Source organism: Psammomys obesus, unplaced genomic scaffold, assembly GCF_907164565.1.
Source record: "Psammomys obesus unplaced genomic scaffold, mPsaObe1.curated_primary_1811, whole genome shotgun sequence".
Classification (NCBI taxonomy): Eukaryota; Metazoa; Chordata; class Mammalia; order Rodentia; family Muridae; genus Psammomys; species Psammomys obesus.
The window spans coordinates 7,495,177-7,513,950 of record NW_026596166.1 but is presented as its reverse complement, the minus strand read 5'-3'; the positions used below and the strand labels follow the sequence as shown (position 1 = coordinate 7,513,950).

At 36.5% G+C, this 18,774-nt stretch overlaps 1 protein-coding gene and 1 pseudogene across 2 annotated transcripts in view; both read left to right on the top strand.

Moving 5' to 3' along the window:
• Positions 1 to 18,774, top strand: part of Mnat1 (MNAT1 component of CDK activating kinase) — a 155,181-nt gene that overhangs the window by 68,131 nt on the left and 68,276 nt on the right. For both annotated transcript variants that reach the window (XM_055595533.1, XM_055595532.1), the window contains exon 6: positions 2,946 to 3,071. In XM_055595533.1, the coding sequence (XP_055451508.1) occupies positions 2,946 to 3,071 (126 nt within the window). The remainder of the gene's footprint in view (positions 1 to 2,945; positions 3,072 to 18,774) is intronic.
• On the top strand, positions 11,532 to 14,692 carry LOC129667628 (geranylgeranyl transferase type-2 subunit beta-like; annotated as a pseudogene).

Here is an 18,774-nt window from a genome sequence, read left to right as displayed (position 1 = left end):
CAAATGCTGAAACTCATAGCCAAACTTTTGGCAGAGTGTAGGGAATCTTATGAAAGAAGGGGGAGATGAAAGACCTGGAGGGGACAGGAACTCCACAAGGAGACCAACAGAACCAAAAAAATCTGGGCACAGGGGTCTTTTCTGAGACTAATACTCTAACCAAGGACCATGCATGGAGATAACCTAAAACCCCTGCACACATATAGCCCATGGCAGCTCAGTGTACAAGTGGGTATCCTAGTAATGGGAACAGGGGCTGTCTCTGACATGAACTCAGTGGCTGGCTCTTTAATCCCCTCCCCCTGAGGGGGAAGCAGCCTTGCCAGGCCACAAAGGAAGACAATGCAGCCAGTACTGATGAGACCTGGGAACTAGGATCAGAGGAAGAGATGGAGGATCTCTCTTATCAGTGGACTTGGGGAGGGGATTGGGAGGAGAAGAGGGAGGGAGAGTGGTATTGGGAGGGGCCGCAGAGGGGGCTGCAGCTGGGATACAAAGTGAATAAACTCTAATTAATTAAAAAAAAATAAAATTAAAAAAAAAGTAAATGAAAACGTTTAGTTCTGAAAGTCAGGTCCTCTGGTTGAACCGCAAGTGCTTTTAACCACTGAGTCATCATCTCTCCAGCCCTTGATATAATTTTAAGACATTAATTAATATGTATGAATATGAGTACATGATGTGTGTGTTTGGACATTAATGTGGAGTTGGTTTATTCCTCTGTCTTTATATGTGTTTTCAGTATCAAACTCAGGTCTCCAGGTTTTTGGGCAAGCAGTCTTTCCTGCCCAATTATAGTTTAACTTTTTAGCCAAGAATATTTCTTTTTTTTCTTTTTGTAGTTTTGCACATGAAAAGGTTATTTAAAAAGATATTTTTGGCTATAGCTCATTTATATATAGCTCTTCTTTAATGTTACAGTTTTACAAAATTCCTAATGGAGATTTGAAATTGTTCCAGGAATGCACAACAATGCAGTACAAATGCTTTGTTGTGGAACATGAAATGAAAGGTATTGATGACTCTTCTAATATTGTTTCTTATTCATCTTTATTATTGCTAAACCCAGGTTTAGGATCTGTTTTATAAAGAAATTTGTGACCTTATATGTTTTAATTTTTGTGATACTGTTCTTGAAAAATTATGTTGTTATAATGTAATTTTGGTTTTGTTTTTTAAGACAGGATCTCATGTAGTCCAGGCTGGCCCTGAACTCACTGTGTAGCCAAGGCTGGCCTAGAACATCTAGTTTTTCCTACTACATATTAAAGTCTGTATTTCTATGCTCTGCTCTGTTATAAAAATCTTAATATTCTAGTGAAGGAGAGAAACAGCTCCTGCACTTTGTCCTTTCACTTTTGCACATGCTCTGTAACATGCGTAGACACCCATACACACATACACATACATGCACACATATACACACACATACAAATACACAGAATGGGAAAGAGAGAGAGAAAAAGAGAAAGAGGGGAGGGAGAGAGAAATGCAATTAAAATGCTTATGTTGGGGACAATGTTTTGCTTCTTCCTATACCTCTAAGTAAAGCAATGTAGCACATCTTTATAATTTAGCTGCTACATCTACTGAGCTGTGGGAGAAATTTTCCATGGCAGGGAAAAATGAAAGTATTCTTTTAAGTTCTCAAACAAACAAACAAACAAACAAAAAAAAAAACCCTGAGTCTTGATATTCATCTTTATTTTCTGTTGAATTGAGTTGCTTATTACTGCTTCTATGTTGAAATTTTAAAACATTTATTTTAAATGTGTTAGTCAGCCACATTTGTGCCTAAAAATTATTAATGGGTTCAATTTGGAAGACAAATGAGAATTTGTTGTAATGTTTTCTATTATGAGATGATAACCAGGGAGTTTCTCGAGGATTAAATGCTGGGTGACTGCTCTTCCTAATACTCAGTACTCACTCTCTGGTAGCTCTGGGGAGGGCACCTCAGTTTCAGATATGTTAGGCCCAGCACGGCATCACTGAGCTGCGTCCCTTTCTCTATTTTTTATTTTTAGATGACCTCAATAAGTTGCCCAGGCTGGCCTTGCGCTTTCTGGGTAGCCTTTCACACATAACTGTAGTGTAAGAAACAGAAGAATGGTGGGTTTTGTTTTGTTTTGGTTATTTTTTATCTTTGTGTCTACATACAGAATATATACTTTTGTATGGGAAGGGTGGATCCTTTCTCTGAATGTGTTTCTGGGTTCTTATTTACTGACAGCTCAGAAAGGTAAAAGCCTAGGTACCATTTAGTTTAAACATTAGTTTTACAGTACCTCAAACACGTAAGTGCTTCACATTCAACAGGATAAATACCAGTCTCTCTATTAGGATCATATTAGGATAAGTTATTTGCTGCTCAAAATAGGAGTATGTACAGATTTGTATAAATAAAGGTACTGGGTAGTATCAGTGTGTGATAGTAAACATTTTTTATTTTGTTACTTGATTAAAATGTGATTTAAAATGTAAAAATAAAGGATAAAATAAATAAGTTTGCATGTGGTGGTACTTACAATAGTTCCATTGTTCAAAACAGAACAAGGATTACTTGCAAACAGCCTTAGGTGAAATCTAATGGGAAACATTTCAAATGGCCTGAACTCTGAGTGAAAAGAATGTGTCTCAGATAAATCTCTGATCTGCTCTTTTTGTGATTAGCCTTTCTTTAATAAATGAGTTGGTGGCTAGATGAAATAGGACCCTATTATATTGTCTTTAATGTGGCTTTTATAAAATACTTGTTTGCAGGTTATTTTGATTTATGAGTCGACAGCAGCCTTTTCTTATTATGGAATGTTAATATTCTTTTGTAAAGTGTTCTATATAAAATGAATATTTAGGTTGATATCAAATGTTTATAGAGGCATATTTTGAAAGTATTGTTGCATTTTATTCTTTCTGTCTTAAGTTTCATATTGAATTTCTTGCAGGAGAGCTCTGACCTCCCTGTTGCTCTGCTCTTGGCTCAGCATAAAGACAGATCTACCCAGCTGGAAATGCAGTTAGAGAAGCCCAGATCCATGAAGCCAGTGACATTTTCCACGGGCATTAAAATGGCAAGCCTTATTTTAATTGTTTATTTGAAAGAGATTTCTCAGGACTGTGCTTTTCAATTCTTCGGTAATTCTATGGTAAAATAAGTGGTTTAGCTGTTTAAGGACAGGTATGTTCTAAGTTAGATGTCTGGAAATATGACACATAGTGTAAGAAAGGTGAAAAGTAATACTTTTCAAAGGATAAAGAACAGTGTTTTCAGCGTGACATGGATTGGTGTGGTGTCGGCTGTGTGTGGAGATGAGACTCAGTGTCTTGTGCATGTTAGACAAGTGCTGTTTCACTGAGCTGCGTCCTAGGTCTGTTTTTCCTGTTATGTAAACTTGTAATCGTACATGAACATTTCTTCATTGAGAAGGCATAAATATGGTTAGGGAACTATTTATCTGCTGGTTTGAAATAGAGTAGTGGATTAATTTATACTTCCCTGCAGACAGGTTTTTTTCTACATAAATGTATTTCAAAAATGTATTAAAGCCATTTGTAGGTTCTATACTCTTTAAGGATAGACTGATTTGAATTAAAACATTGTTTAAGCTAACCATTCTTAAAATAAGGGTATGTTTATGAGTTGGTTTTTTTTTTTTTTTTGCTGTTGTTGTACAAGAATTATTAATTTTATTTTTTGTAACTTTCTAAATACATGTACTTAGTGTATGTGTATATCTGTGTGTGTCTGGACATGTGTGTGTCAGGGTCCATGTATGAAGGTTAGAGGGCATCTTGTAGGAGTTGAGTCTCTGCTTCAATCACGTAGATTCTGGGGATCAAGTTTCAGTCACAAGTTTGGCACTAAGTCACTTAATCATCTCACTGGTCCATGACTTATTTACATTGTTATAGTAATTTTTATGTGTTTTGATCCAGCGTCTTCTGATATAGCTATAATATATGTTTTCAAATGATTAAGTATATTTTAAAAGTTTCATTAAAGTAATATAAAGTATTGTACATGGTGAAATTGTGGTTAAAGATTTGAACTGTGGAATCAAGTTTGTCCCCTGTATCTGTAAAATGTCAATGACAATAAGTGTTTCATATTACCAAAGATGTTAAAGAAAAATGATGTGAGAAAAATGACCAACATCATGCCTGGCTGATGATAAGCGCTCAGTAAATGAAGATAACTGTTATCAGTGATAGCGTGAGTTGATTATTCAGATGACTGTTATCATTTGTCCATAAAAGTTTACATTTTGTGTTTATATACTGAGTGGAATTAGACATGCATTTAAATGTTCTTCTAACTTTATTGATACATGAGCTTGCCCAGTTTCTCTGCTTCCATTCTCCTCATCTATAAAATCATTTGCCTCTGTATAAGATTGCTCTGAGGATTAAATATTGTGTTCCTTAACTTCTGCTTGACATTTATAAAGTATTCTGTAAGTATGAAATAAAATTAGCATTCTGCAGTATTGTTTAATATTTTTGTTTTCATAATATAGTATATATGAGCTATAATATATTCTGTGTATGTCTAGCATTTATTAATACAGTTGCTATGCAGAATTTTTATATTTTTACCCTTTTTTCTTAAAATGTTTCGCTTTAAAACAGAAAGCTTCACCAATTAAAACTTACAGACTCATTGCTTGTTGTGAAATGGTTTTATTGTCTAATATCATTTTAAATATTTAGCTAATAGAATTTCTGATTGCTTGCTATGTTTTCTGTAACATTTTTTTTCTTGTATCACCACTGTCCCAGTATTTAAATTATTAGTTTACCTTTCTTATTTCTTTCATCTATAATTATCAGCTAATAAGCATTTCATAACTCTTGCTTAGAAACTAGGATGTTGAACAGATGAATAGACAGTTGACCAGAATTATATCAAAGTTTATCTTAAAGAAAATTATTAAAACTCCTAGTGAGTTATATAGACTGTAAGTATTTGTCATTTTGACATTGTGCGTGAATATTTTTTCACCCTTAAGCTAGTTCATATTGGGTTTGGTTTTTTTTTTTTCTTAAATATATAAAGTAGTGATGGTTCAATTGGCAAACTGTATGATATATAAGCATAAGGTCCTGCGTTCAGCCCTCAGAATCCATGTTTTTGTGTGTTTTGTTGTTGTTGTTTTTTAAAGCTTGGTGTGGTCTTGTGTGCTTGTGATCCCAGTGCTGGGTAGGCAAAGACACACTTGGGGCTGGGTAAACAGGCAGCCTAGCCCTGTGAGTGAGCTACAGGCCTATGAGAGATCCCATCTTAAAGAGGTGAGTTAGATAGCTCTTGAGGAATGATGCCAGAGATTGTCTTCTAGTTTCTACATGCATATGATACATTCACACTTACCCCCAAACCAAAAATCTAATATAACATCATGGAGCCACATAGCAGTAATAGAACTGTGTAAAACAGGGCTAGCCTAGAGGATGTGGTGCTTGCTGAGCATCAGTCTCAAACACTAATAAAACTGGGCTTAGTAATGCACACAGTCAGTCTGACACTTAGGGAATAAAGGCAGAAGGATCAGAAGTTCAAAGTCATCCTTGACTTCTTAGTAAGTTTGAGGCCAGCCTGGGCTACATGAGATCTTACCTCAAAGATGCAACAAAAACAGATGTGTAGAGTAATTTGGCATTGGAGTTGCTTCTCTAAGGTGAATTCTAGAAACAGAATGCAGTTACTTATTACAAGATATACTTTGCTTATATTGTATTAATCAGTTCTTTCTCTAAGGAAGTGTATAAAAAATTGGCAAATTAAGAATCTACTCTTCCATTGAAACTTAAGAGGATGGGGTTTGTAGCTTTTTGGTTGACATTTGTCATTGTATGCTCATGAGTAAGTGTTTCAAAGCTATTCTTAAGGGCATGCAGAAGTTGAGGTAGATAAGTTAGCTGAAAGACTAGTCCAGTCACTTTCTGGATGATGTCTAGTGCTTAGATGACAGAAAATAGCCAAATACCCAGAAGTCTTTCTGTCCTCAGTTGAAAGCAGAGCATGATGGGAATGCAACAGAGAATGGCTCAAAAATGTTACCACGCGCATTTTAACTAGATACAGTATTCTGACTGTAAAACACACAGACTGTTTCTTCTCACACTACATTAGTTTGAGCAATTATGTAGCAGATGCTATATAGTTATCTTTCTTTCATAGTCTATATAATCAGGGGTGACAGTCTAAGTAGAAGACACAGATCATCTAAGTTTCTCGAAAGCTCATTTTTTTTTCCCACCTGCTGCCTACAGTAACTTGAGTATCTCAATGATTGTCTCTATTTTAGAATTTATCTGGATTTCATTTACTTGTCTTTATCTCATCCATTCTAGGCTAGTTGCTATCAGTTGCTCTCTATTCTGAACACCTTATGGTCTACTTAATAAACTTTTTGGATGCTCCCCCAAATGAATAGATTTTAATAAATAAACAACATTTTAAAATTTGATAACTTTCTTGCTTAATATTTTATTGTCTCTCCAATTTTCCTAGAATAAAATCAGAACGTTAATCATTCATTCTTCTCATATCTGAGAAAGTGACATTTGTACTAACAAGTTTATGATGAAAATGAATTAGCCATGCAAAAATCCCAGCAGAGGGACTAAAAATGCCTGTGTAAGAAGTAGCCTTTTTACAAACGAAAAGCACATTTAACAATGTTTCTCCTACTACGCTTGGTTGTTATACATAATTCACGGGAACCTTTTCCCACCTTCAGTGTTTGAGAGAGCATCTTAAGTAGCCCAAGGTGACCTTGAACTCTCGATATAGTGGGAGATGATCTTAATTTGAACCTTTATCTCCACCTCTCAAGTGTGTTGATTATAGGAGGGAGCTACTGCTCTCAGCCACACTGAAATTTTGATGGTCCAATCTAAAGTATCTTTTTTTTTTTTTTACCAACACCCTATTATTTTATACTGTTAAACTCTTTAAATGTTTATTTCAATGTTTGGCATATAAGCATTGCATCCTAACACTAAAAATATGCCAGGGTTTAATGAAATGTTCTAGAAGAGTAAATGAACATTCTGCACTATGTTGCTATTAATGGAGTCTAAAGATATGCATATACTTTGAAGCTTCTTTGTCTTTATGGAATACTGTGCTTGGGATGTTCTTAAATGCTTGTGAAAACACCAGCTTTAGTTTAAAAAGAATTAATTGTATTCTGTTTTTATTGAGAACTTTGAGCGAAAGATGGCATTTCATGGCCATTTTTTCTTGTTTTTCTCCTTACTTTTTGCCTCCTCTTCTGCTGTGTTTACTGAGTCTCAGAGAAGATTTTAGAAATGCCTTATTTATGGCTGAGCACCCACTGCTTAGGGCCATGCAGTAGCGATGAATCTACCCTCACCGCCATTCACTGGGAGATGTGCCATTTTATTTTAGGGCCTTGAATGCCCTTGGATTTTGCTAAAATCAATACCTCACAGATATTAAGGCATAACTATGTTTGTTTAGACCAGCTTTGAATTTTTTTTGAAGAACAATCATTGCTTAACAAATATATTATAATAAAGATAACAGGAGGGAAATCTTCGTTGGTGTAATGTGTTTCCTTGAAGAGAGTAGGAAATTGAGCCAGAGTTGGCCCAGCAGCATTCCTTCTCATGAGAGGTGAATAGGATAGCATGGAGAGCTTTAACCATTTTCCCTGTAGTGTTTCCTTGCCATTAAGGCAAGACTTTAATGTTAACAGATAGATATCAGTGTCGAAGATTCACAGACATACCAAGTTCTAAAGAGCAGATTCCTCGAGAGCACCATTGCTGAATTCCCATGGTTGTTTGCTAGGAGAGGTGCCCACTGTTTATCTAATTATCTTGGGGTGGGGAGTGTGCTGTACAGATCTTTCTCTGTCTGGCCCTCCCTTCCTCCTCTCACCTCTGGTGGAAGCTCTTTCTTTTAGTTTGTTTTTAATTATGTTTAGCATTTGCCGAAAGGCAAAGCTGTAGTGGAAAGGCTTATTTCTGTGTTCGTGGTGCCTTCATGCTCTGAGTGCTACAGAGTTCTCTCATGTGGGCACAGAAGACAGCTCACAGGAGTTGGTTCCTTCTCCACCATGTAAGTTTTGATGATGGCCCTCAGGTCATCAGAGTTGGTGGCAAACCACCTTTACTTGACAAAGCCGTTGTTTACCAACCTCCAGATACCAACTTTGATCTGCAAATATGCATGTTTTTCTTTTTTTTTCATACATCTTTTATTTTCAACTTCCACACAACTACTCTTGGATTCTTAAAATTATTTACTTTGTATGTTGAAATGTATGCTAGTTAGTAGGTTATAGATGTCTTGAGGGGAGAAGCTTCATACTGTTTCTCATCCTGTGAGTTCCGTGAGTGGCATCCTTACTAGCAGTCAGTATTGTGAGTTTAAAATGTATTTTAGCTGTGTTGAATAGGTATTAGTGGCATCTCAATATGGTTTTTTAATTTCCTCCAGTTTTTTTTTGCAAACTTATTTGCCACTAGTTTTCATTTTGTGATATATAATTTATATATTACATATTATAATTTACATAATTATAAAACAGTATAATATATTATAATTTATATAATTTTAGTAGAATGACTAAGTCAGAATAAGTGATGTTTCCATTCAGAGCCCATTCCGCTTGGCTCTAGGTACGTTTGTGCAGTAGCGCATTAGAAATTTGTATTCCTCTACAACTGTACCTTGTATTTGTTAACCACTCTCTTTCCACCTCCGCTCCCTTCAGCCTCTGCTAACTACACTCTGCATCTATTGGATCAGCTACATAATATCCTCTTGTTCCATTCATGTTGCTGAGAGACAGAATTCCATTTATTTTCACAACTGATATTCTACTGTAAATATTAACCACATTTTGTTAAAATCTGTTTTTCTGTTAGTGGACATGCAGGCTGATTGGCTGTCTTGGCCACAGAGAATAGTGCTGCAGTAAACAGGGGTGTGCAGATACCTTTTTTTATTTGTTTGTTTGTTTTTTGTTTTATGAGACAGGGTTTTTCTGTGTAGCCTTGGCTGTCCTGGAACACATTCTGTAGACCAGGCTGGCCTTGAACTCAGAGATCCCCCTGCCTGTGTCTCCCTGAGTGCTGGAACTAAAGGCGTGTGCCACCACACCTGGCTAGCAGAAACCTCTTTGACATGGTTATCTTCTTACCTTTGGATATTTATCGGGAAGTAGAATTAATTGCTGTGTCAATTAGTAGTTATGTTTGTAGTATTTTGAGGAACTTTCCTCATGCTTTTGGGAGTGCTGTGCTGGTTTATACCCTCACCAGTTGTCTGGGAGCTGCCTTCTTTGTGCCTGCCCAGTGGTTGTCATTTGGTGATAGCTGATCTGTGTGGAAGCGCAAGCATCTCATTGCGGTTTTGACCTGTGTGCCTGTTGGTTGGTGCTGCTGAGCACTTTTCATTTACTTGTTAGTTATTTGTATATCTTAAAGAAATATCTGTATCATCTCCTCCTTTCTAATCATATCATTTACTATTGTTTTTTCATTACAGTACAGATATTAATCTCTTGCTGGATAGATAGATTGAAGATGTTTTCTCCCTCTCTATATATGCCATCAGTTTCATGTTTGGTTTTGCCTTTCTAATTCCTTACTTGTATTTTTAGTTATTTTTGGTTTTTGTTTTTGTTGTTTGTTTGTTTGTTTTGTTTTTTTGAGATTAGGGTCTCTGTGTAAACCTGGCTGTCTTGGAACTTGCCCTGTAGACCAGGCTGACTTTGAACTCAGAGATACCCCTGCCTCTGCCTCCAGAGAGCTAGGATTAAGGCATGTGCTACCATGACCTACTTACATAACTAGTTTTTTAAAAAAGTTTTTTTAGTTTTTTTTCTGGATTTTTTAATAGCCACTTCTTACCTTACCTTAAGCTTATCTGTTAGTGTGGCTTTTTGCTATATTTCATAGATACCTGTATGTTGCATTTCTGTTTTCATTTATTTCAGTAGCTGTAAAGTTTTCTTTTCATTGGTTCATTGTCCTCAGGAGCACATTGCTTAGCTTTGGTGTCTTTGCACAGGTTTTGAAGTTACTTTGATTATTTATTAGGGAAGATACATACATGATGTGGTTTTCATTGCTTAGAATTTGTTGAGACTTGTTGTGTGGCCTAATATAAAAATGTTCTGTCTACTGAAGAGAAGAAGAATGTGTGTTCTCTAGCTGTTGGGTACATTGTTTTGTAAAAGTCTTCCTGCTGCTTGGTTTATAGTTCCCTTATGGTGATGTCTTACTTATTTTTCTCTCTGGATGATTTGTCTATTGAAAAATTCTGTCAGATTGGGAAAATTAGGTTTTATTTCTTTGTATAACTCTGCTGTTCTTTCTTTTCACCTTACTATGCAGTTTTAATTGCCTGTAATTTATCTTTCTTAATAGTTGATGCCTTGTCCGTTATGTTTTTCTAATCATTTCTTGTATGTGCTTTGGGAGCTGCTATTCCTGTGTTCTCAGATTCACTGATTTTTTTTCTTTCATACTGCCTGATAGTCTTACCCAGCTGTATGTTTTTTTTTATTTCTCCCTCCTTCCCTCTCTTGTTTGAGAGAGGGTCTTTCTGTAGAGCCCTAGCTGACTCACAGACACTCCCTCTGCACCCCTTCCCCCCCAGAGTGCTGAGATTAAAGGATGTGCCACTTTCTTTTTTATTTTGTGAAGTATATGTTTTTATCCATGGAATATTCTGTTTGGGTATTTGCTTTTTTATTTTTCTTCTTGTGTTTGCTTTTTTTTTTTTTTTTTTTTTTTTTCCACACCATCTTCTTGAGCATGTTGAACATGTAACGTATTTTCATTAGCTATACCAGCTAGGCAAGGTAGCCCAGGCCTGTACCCAGTCAGTGTCTTCAGAGGCTGATGTAGGAGAGTCATGGTGAGTCTGAAGTCTGACTCAGCTATATGATGAGCCCAGCCAAAGTGAGATCCCAGTCAGAAACCCCTAAACCAACCAACAAACATACATTGTCTCTACTAACGTCTTTTCTGACATTCACCACCTCCGTTATTTCTAGCTTTGTGTCAGCTGTCCCCCCCCACCCCCCTTCTCTTTTCTTTCTTTTTTCTCTATTGGGGCAAGCTGATGTTTCTGCAATGGAAGTCTCTTTATCTCAGATGTATTTTGTAGTTTTTAGTGGTATGTCTTAAGACTTATTGACACATCTGTTCCCAAGTATTTCATGTTTTAGATATTGTCTTCAAGGAATTATTTCAGATTTCATTTTCAGTTGTTTAGTCCTGAATAAAATATACAGCACAAGGATAAGCCACATGGGGCAAAACCACGTTTTTTTTTTTTTTCTCATAAAATGCAAATAAATAAACAACAATAACCAGTTATAGTGGATAATCTGGAGTAAACTCACTCCTGTCTGATACACCTGTTGGGAGGGTGTGAAAGTACATTCCAATAACAAACCATGTTCTGAAGGAACAGAGGTTACAGCTCTCCTACCTTGTTTGCTTGCAGTTTTCTCAAGCTCTCAGAACTCCCCTCACATAGCGTCATGGAACGTATTCTACCAGCTGTGAGCCACCATTTGGGCTGGGAACAGAACCTGGGTCCTCTGGAAAAGCAGTCAGTGCTCTTAATCACTGAGCCATCTTTCCAGCCCTGCCAATTTTCATTACAGATTTTTTTGAGTGCATGTTAATGAAGTGTGTATGTAGGTCCACTAGGGCTTCAGCTTCTATGGTTCTGTCATGTGTTTGAGGCTTCAGTGCAAACAGGCAATTTAAAAGTTTCATTATATTTAGACTTGGAGACTAAGTTCATCTTATTTGGTTGCCTTTTCCTTTAAGTTTTCATATCTGTTTGATTCCATAATATATCTTTGAGGAGGAATAACTCAACATCTTTACCTGTGAGAAATGGAAATACTATGTGAAGTTTCTATTTCAGCACATGCTGTTTTAGCTCATATTGTGAAAGCAGTTTGTACTAGTGCTTGAATTCTCTGTTTTCCTTCCTTACAGTATTTTGAAATCATGGAATCATTATATATATGTCAGATAAAAATGAAGCTTATCATCACAAGGTATAAAACATAAAAATAAGGTTCATAATGATCAGAGGTATTAGCTTTTCTTGAAAGTCTATGTGATCTTGATTAAACATTTTCTTTTTAATGAATACTGAATGATAATTTTAAATACTAGTAAGAGATATCACAGTACATTTAGCATTGCATTAGGAAATGCATATTCTCTTCAGGCGTTTATGTCAATAAACATTTCCACGGACAATGTCATTGCAATGTAATATCCAGAACTCCAGTTCCCAGCTGGAGATTTGATTTGCTGCCTTATTTCTTGAAAAGTGCAACTATGAACAATAGGCAGGCAAAGGCAAGAAGGGGGGTGGCACATGGCAGGGAAATAAAACAACAAATTTCTACAGCCTTGTTTGGTTTGGCTAGTTCTTGTCCTAAGCATATGGAAATACTTTGCACATTTGAGAATTGTGCAAAGCTCCTCAACCATAAATCATTCATGTAACAGAAACACAATCAGATTGTTGGGACATTTCATTTCTGGTCTTCCTTTGTCATAAGTAGACAAATTTAATCTTTCAAATCATATTTTTGGTAATATATTTGGAGCATCAAAAGCATGAATTTAAATTGGGTGGTACAGTTAATATAAATAAAGGCTAGATTTATTTAATATTTTCTTGGCATTCATAGTCTTCTGCTATAAAAATGAATGTTATTAATGGGAAGAAACAACATATATACCTAAAGTCAATGTAGTGAGGTTTTTGCAACTACCTGTGTTCCTTGATTTTTGTCTATGTTAACTGTGTTAATAAGTTTTAAGACTAAAGAACATGTTCTAGTGTTGAATACATTTCCATGTATATTTGTAATATAGGTATTATTAATCACCCCTTGTTACCTACTAATATATTCACTAAGCATAAGATACAGTAAAAGTACAAGCGTGTAGATTATTTGTTTAGTTATGTTTTATTTTAGTAGAATGTCTCTTGTGTTGAACATGTTAATTTTGAGAGAGGTGACAAAGACTTGATCCAGGACCATCCCTCCTTGAACAACGTTATTATGTGTGGCTGTAGGTCCTGCAGAGCTGTGCAAAACCTAACTCTTTTGAATGAAGATTATTGGCATTGACAAGGCTCTGTAAAATAATTTTTAATTTCCATATTACTAATTTTAGTTTAAAGATCATAGGCACAGATGTAATTAAAATTTCTGACCCATGATCTGTGTTCCTTGAAATGGTAAGTGATGTTGCACACATTTTCTTGGCTATTTTGAGTTCTAGAAAAGTTCCACTACCCTTTTCTCAAAGGTTATCAAGCTAGTTCCTTGTGTCCTATGTGGTAGTGAATTGTACTTTTCTCACAGGAACATTTGAGTCAAGAATGGGAAGTAGGGGAGAATAATTATGGTCACCTTTTATTCTGATTTAATGGTATATGCACCCTAACCCCCATTTATAAAAGACAGAGTTACGATGGCTGTAAGGGCTTCAGTGTCACATTGGATGGGTTCGTATTCTGGTTAATGCCTGTGGGACTTGGACAGATATCCTTGGTCATCTTTACATACACTGCAATGTGCTATTTATGGGACTAAAGTAACATTCTGAAAATGCTTAGAGAGCATCCTTAAATGGTCTTAGATGTTGTCAATTACAAGGTAAACTGTTTCCCATATTTAACTTAACAATTTTTCCATAAATTTTAACCTTTTAGAAACTAAAGAAACTAACAACAAAGATGTCAAAGCAAGAGAATGATTAGGCGAAAAACTCCATGCAGAAGATCCCTTTTACTTGAATATAGGGCTTTTAGCGGTCCAGCGTGGGTTTAGTGCAGAAGATGTCACTGTCAAGTCAGAGGCACCTGACACCCTGCTACTGCAGTGACATGCTGAGTGGATTGCCTCTGTGGCTCGAAGAAAGATGGTTGTGAATACTTGTGCATGTATTGGCGAGTGAGTGGCATCTCCTGGGCCCTGACAGTGATGGATCTTACGGGACTGCTTTATCTCATGAACAGAGAAGTAATATTGACATGTATTGAGTCATGTTAACATGAGTGTCGGGGAGCAAGCACTGGACATGGTTCACATCTGTACACTCTTAGTGCTGTCCAGATTCTTACTCCGTATGATAGTAATAATGTTACTGATATAAAAAATAAAGTGGAGTATGTTCAGAGTCTACAGAAGGTATTTAGGGAGAAAGTGATAAAGATTCTCATTTTCTGTGGTGGCAACTTTGACTCTCTTGGGCACCCTTGATGCTATGAATGTGGGAAAGGTGATTGAGTTTGTTTTGTCTTGTATCAACTTTCATGATAGACCTTTTTTTTTGGGTTGGTGGTTTTGAGAATAGCAGTTGTCCTCAGATAGACTCAGTGGAAGACTGGAGAAGTTGCCAGCTGTATGCTACTCATGGTGGATTTTGGCCTCCCTAAAGATAATCAGGAGGCTTCATCGCGTTGATAAAGAAAAGCTGTGCAGTTTCATGTTTGAATGTCATGGTGAAGAGCCTGGAGGTTTTGCCAACAGGCCTGGAGGTGTGGTGGATCCTTTTCCTACCTTATTTGTCATTGCTGTACTGGAGGAGTAAACCTGTTAGTCTTGTCTTTTGAATGCCTGAAGAAGTGTCCCAGCGGGTGGAGAGGCTACACTTCTGAGCTATATTCAGAGGGGAAAGATGCATAGTATATGCTGCTGTAATCTAACACTGCTGTATTTGAAGCGCTGTCAAACCGAGAGGCGACAACTGCTAATATTTTTTATATCATGCTAACTTAGAATTAAATTATGTAATTGTGACTATTGTAAAATACCTATTTAGATCTTCTGCAGTGTTCTTGTCTGTACCTGAAGTTTATGTTTTTTGTGTTTTTATAACAGCAAACTGAAAAAGAGGTAGTGTTTGACTGGCGTCTCCTGTTGACCTGCAACAATAGTGATGGAAAATAATTTTTGTTAACAGAGTGCTAACTGATACAAGTGAGTTACACTCATGATTTAAAAGGTGCATAAAATTAAAAAGAAAAAGACACTTGGAAATAGAATCTGCCAGAATTTTCAGCCCTTTCGAGAAGGAAGGGGAGGCAGAACTCTTTCTCTAAGGTGTAAATAGACTAACTGTAAATAATGTCACAGTCTTCTATAAACTATTAGTTTATAAGTCATTCAAAGGATGATATAAAAATCACATTTTATAGATAATTGGAACTCTTAAAGTTATCCTGTTCCTTTTAAATATTTTGTGGGACTTTCTGCTAAGCAGATATGGTGTAGTTAAATGCATAATGAGACTGACATTAATCTGGCAATCCATTAGAATTTCTGAAAACAAAAAAAAAAAACAGAATTCAAAGTATGTCAAAACCTCCGACAAACTCGCGTTTTAGGGGCAGCCTTGTTTTGTTGAGTGAAAATACTGTAGTTAGGGAATTTTCATAAGCATTCATTCTCTTGTCCTTTGTGTGACAGTGGTGATTGATGCCAGTGCAAGGACACGTGTATCTGCTGTAAAAATCATGCCTTATGATACAGGAAATCTAGGTCTGCTTTTGTGAGACACTATGGTTTTATGCCTTAATTAGATGTGGATAGAATTTTATCTGTGTCACATAGATTTTTGTCTCTGACTGTTGAAGGGGATTTTGTTTTGCTTTGGGGACTGGTGCCTTCAATTGCCGGGCCCTAAAATGTAGAGACAGAGAGGGAACCTGCCTGTAGACTGTTTGAGTGCCCTGTTGCTCTGTTGGTAGTATTTAGACATGTGAAAGGATATTGAAGAGAGAATCAGAAATTGAGAGGTCAGTAAGATTGGAGACAGTCTTTCCTAGCCTTTCTAGTTCTGAGAGTCCTTGAATTTCATTATTTCTAGACCTGTTAACGCTGGGTTTCTGTACTCTTCCAAGCTCCTATCATAGGGTATCCGACCCTGCTCATTAGCCACTGTGAAGTGTTGGTCTTTGTCTTCTTTAATAGGAGTGTGTAAGATAAAAAGTGCAAAGGTAATCTCTGTGGACAATTAAAATACACAAATATCAAGCAAGACAGAAAATAAGTAAGTAATCATTAGTCTGTTTTTCAAAGAACTACTTTATATATTATTTCACAAATGCCTTTAAAAATATCAATAATGAAATAACAAATCCCAGATGTTTACCAAGTAAAATCATCCAATTCCATTTCTCCTTCTAACACCTTACTGAAGTCAGAGAGTTTTTATTGTGATAAATTCAGGTCATGGCTTAAGATCAGAGAGCATAATAGGATTCGCAGTGGCCAGAGGGGCAAGTTTCTTCTTAGGAATTTAGGGATATCCTGTTGTGGGGATATACAGTGCCTGGGATAGGCACTAGGTGCTAGATGAGAATACAAAGGACAAGGGTTTCATTTGGTTTCCCTCCTGTATTGTTCCCAGAGCCCCAGACTAAATTAAAGGTAGTTAATGTACTTTGTATGTTGTCAGTCTGGGATGCACCATCATTAGTAATGTTATTTCTATAGGAAGATGTTTTGAATTTTAACTTAATTATAGACAGATTTCCCTCCCATCCCCCTTTTCTTGGCAGGGGTCGTGGTAGGATTTCACTGTGTTGCCCAGACTGTCCACGCAGTATGTAACCCAGATTGGCTTTGAACTCTCTATCCTCTCACCTTATCTCCATCCTGGAGATGCTATAAGCCTGCAACACCATGTCAGCCTACAAGCATTCTGTAAAGGGTACATTTGACATGCTGATGAATGTCTGCAGTGATTCTGTGTGGTGGAATATTGAATGACAGTGGACGTGATGAGTGATCCACCTCCTCATGATGTAGATGATGATGTAGCAGTGATAATAAAGGGCATTTTGTAGACATTTTGACTCTGCTGCATCCTTTTTGTTTTATTTGATTTCTTAACCATATTTATAAGCAAAACTGAGACTTAATAAAAATCCCTGTTCATTCTTGTTCAAAAATCTGTTCATTCTTGTTCAAAACATACAGTTCAAGATACAGGATGACTTTTTGGGTTGCATAGTCCCCCTCCCCTATCTCTGTCTCTCTCTGTCTGTCTCTTTTTCTGTGTATGTGTGTGTATACCCATGTGTGTGCATATGAAGGTCAGTGTATATATCATGGGATAGGGGAGGAGGACTGTCTGTCTGTCTCTCTGTCCGTCTCTGTCTCTGTCTCTGTGTACATATGTGGGTGTATATAGCCATGTGTGTGCATATGAAGGTCAGGGTATATGTCATGTGTCTCCCTCTATTGCTCCCCACCTCAGTTTTTAAGATAGTCTGTGACTGAACCTAAAGCTAACTGTTGGAGCTAGACTGGGCTAGACTTGGCCCAGAGAGTCCTTGGGATTTCTTCTCTCTGTCCAGCTCCTCCTCAGTGCTAGAGTCAGAGTTTCCTGGTGTAATGCCCATCTTTTTACATGGATGTTGGAACCCTAATTTGGATTCTCGTGTGCCTATATTTTCAATAATGTATTATTTTAAGGGCATATGTCATATGGGATGCTATAGGCAAGTAGTCAAAATATTTGTTTTCTTACTGGTAGAAAGATATATTGATGATAAAGCTATTGTGTTGTGAAGAATCAAGATCAGTGGAAGAAAAATTGTTCCTCCAGCTTGTTGGATGAGTTCCAGGCCATCTAGAGACCTTGTTTCAAAGAGCAAGTTAGATGGCGCCTGAGGAATGACACCCAAGGTTGATCTCTGACCTCCACATGTATGCCATGAATGTAGAGGTGTACCTGCATATACATGAGAACACACACACTTTACCAGTTTTTCAGATCAGGTTTTAAGGCATTTTATAGGTGTTTGTCTTGTTTTATGAATATCAATTTTTATGTTGTTCTATATAGTATAGATTCATATTATGACTGTTTCAGGTGAATAATTTTCATATATATATGTATATATATATTTATATACTTGATTTTTCAAGATCAATGCCTGTAAACATTTAAATTTTTATTATAATTTTTTGAGGTTGTAATATAATTGCATCATTTTCTCCCTTTCTTTTCCCCTCTCAAGTCCCTCCCATGCACCTCTACTTGCTCTTTCTCAAATTCATGGCCTCTCTTTCTTCAGTTGTTGTCACACACACACGGTAAAACACTTAAAGTTCAATATTTTTTATTTTCTGAGAGACTAAATTTTCTAGAAAATTTCTGGAAGTGTTATTTTGGTTTAGTGATGATGAATACAAAGGGTCCAAACTCCTAAACTTTTAAATTAATTCTCTAGAGGGATAGAACTGTAGATAGGAACTGCTTGAGATAGCCTTTCTAAGAACTGAGGTAGTATAATTATACTCTCAGTGTCAAACTTTAATGAAAGATATTTCTTCTTTAAGTAAAGACCAAGTATATTTGGTACTGTTTATGAATATACTTATTTTACTCACTACTCAACCCCTAATTTCTACAAATCCTTTGATTTTTTTTAAAACCACAAAATAGCTTAATAATCAATTATTTAAAACTATATTTGGAAAAGGATTACAGGCCTTTTCCAGTTTGTATACTTGGTGTTAATGGGATTATTAGAACTATTCAGTGAGGACATGGCCACTTGACTTAACGTACTTCCGTGTCTTTGTTAGGCAGCTAGCTGATAGGCTAGTTTAGACTTGACTTTCAGGATAGAATACTCTTCCGTTATGTGATCTTTCTCTCTCTCTTTCACTTTCTCTCTCTTCCTTCCTTCCTTCCTTCCTTCCTTCCTTCCTTCCTTCCTTCCTT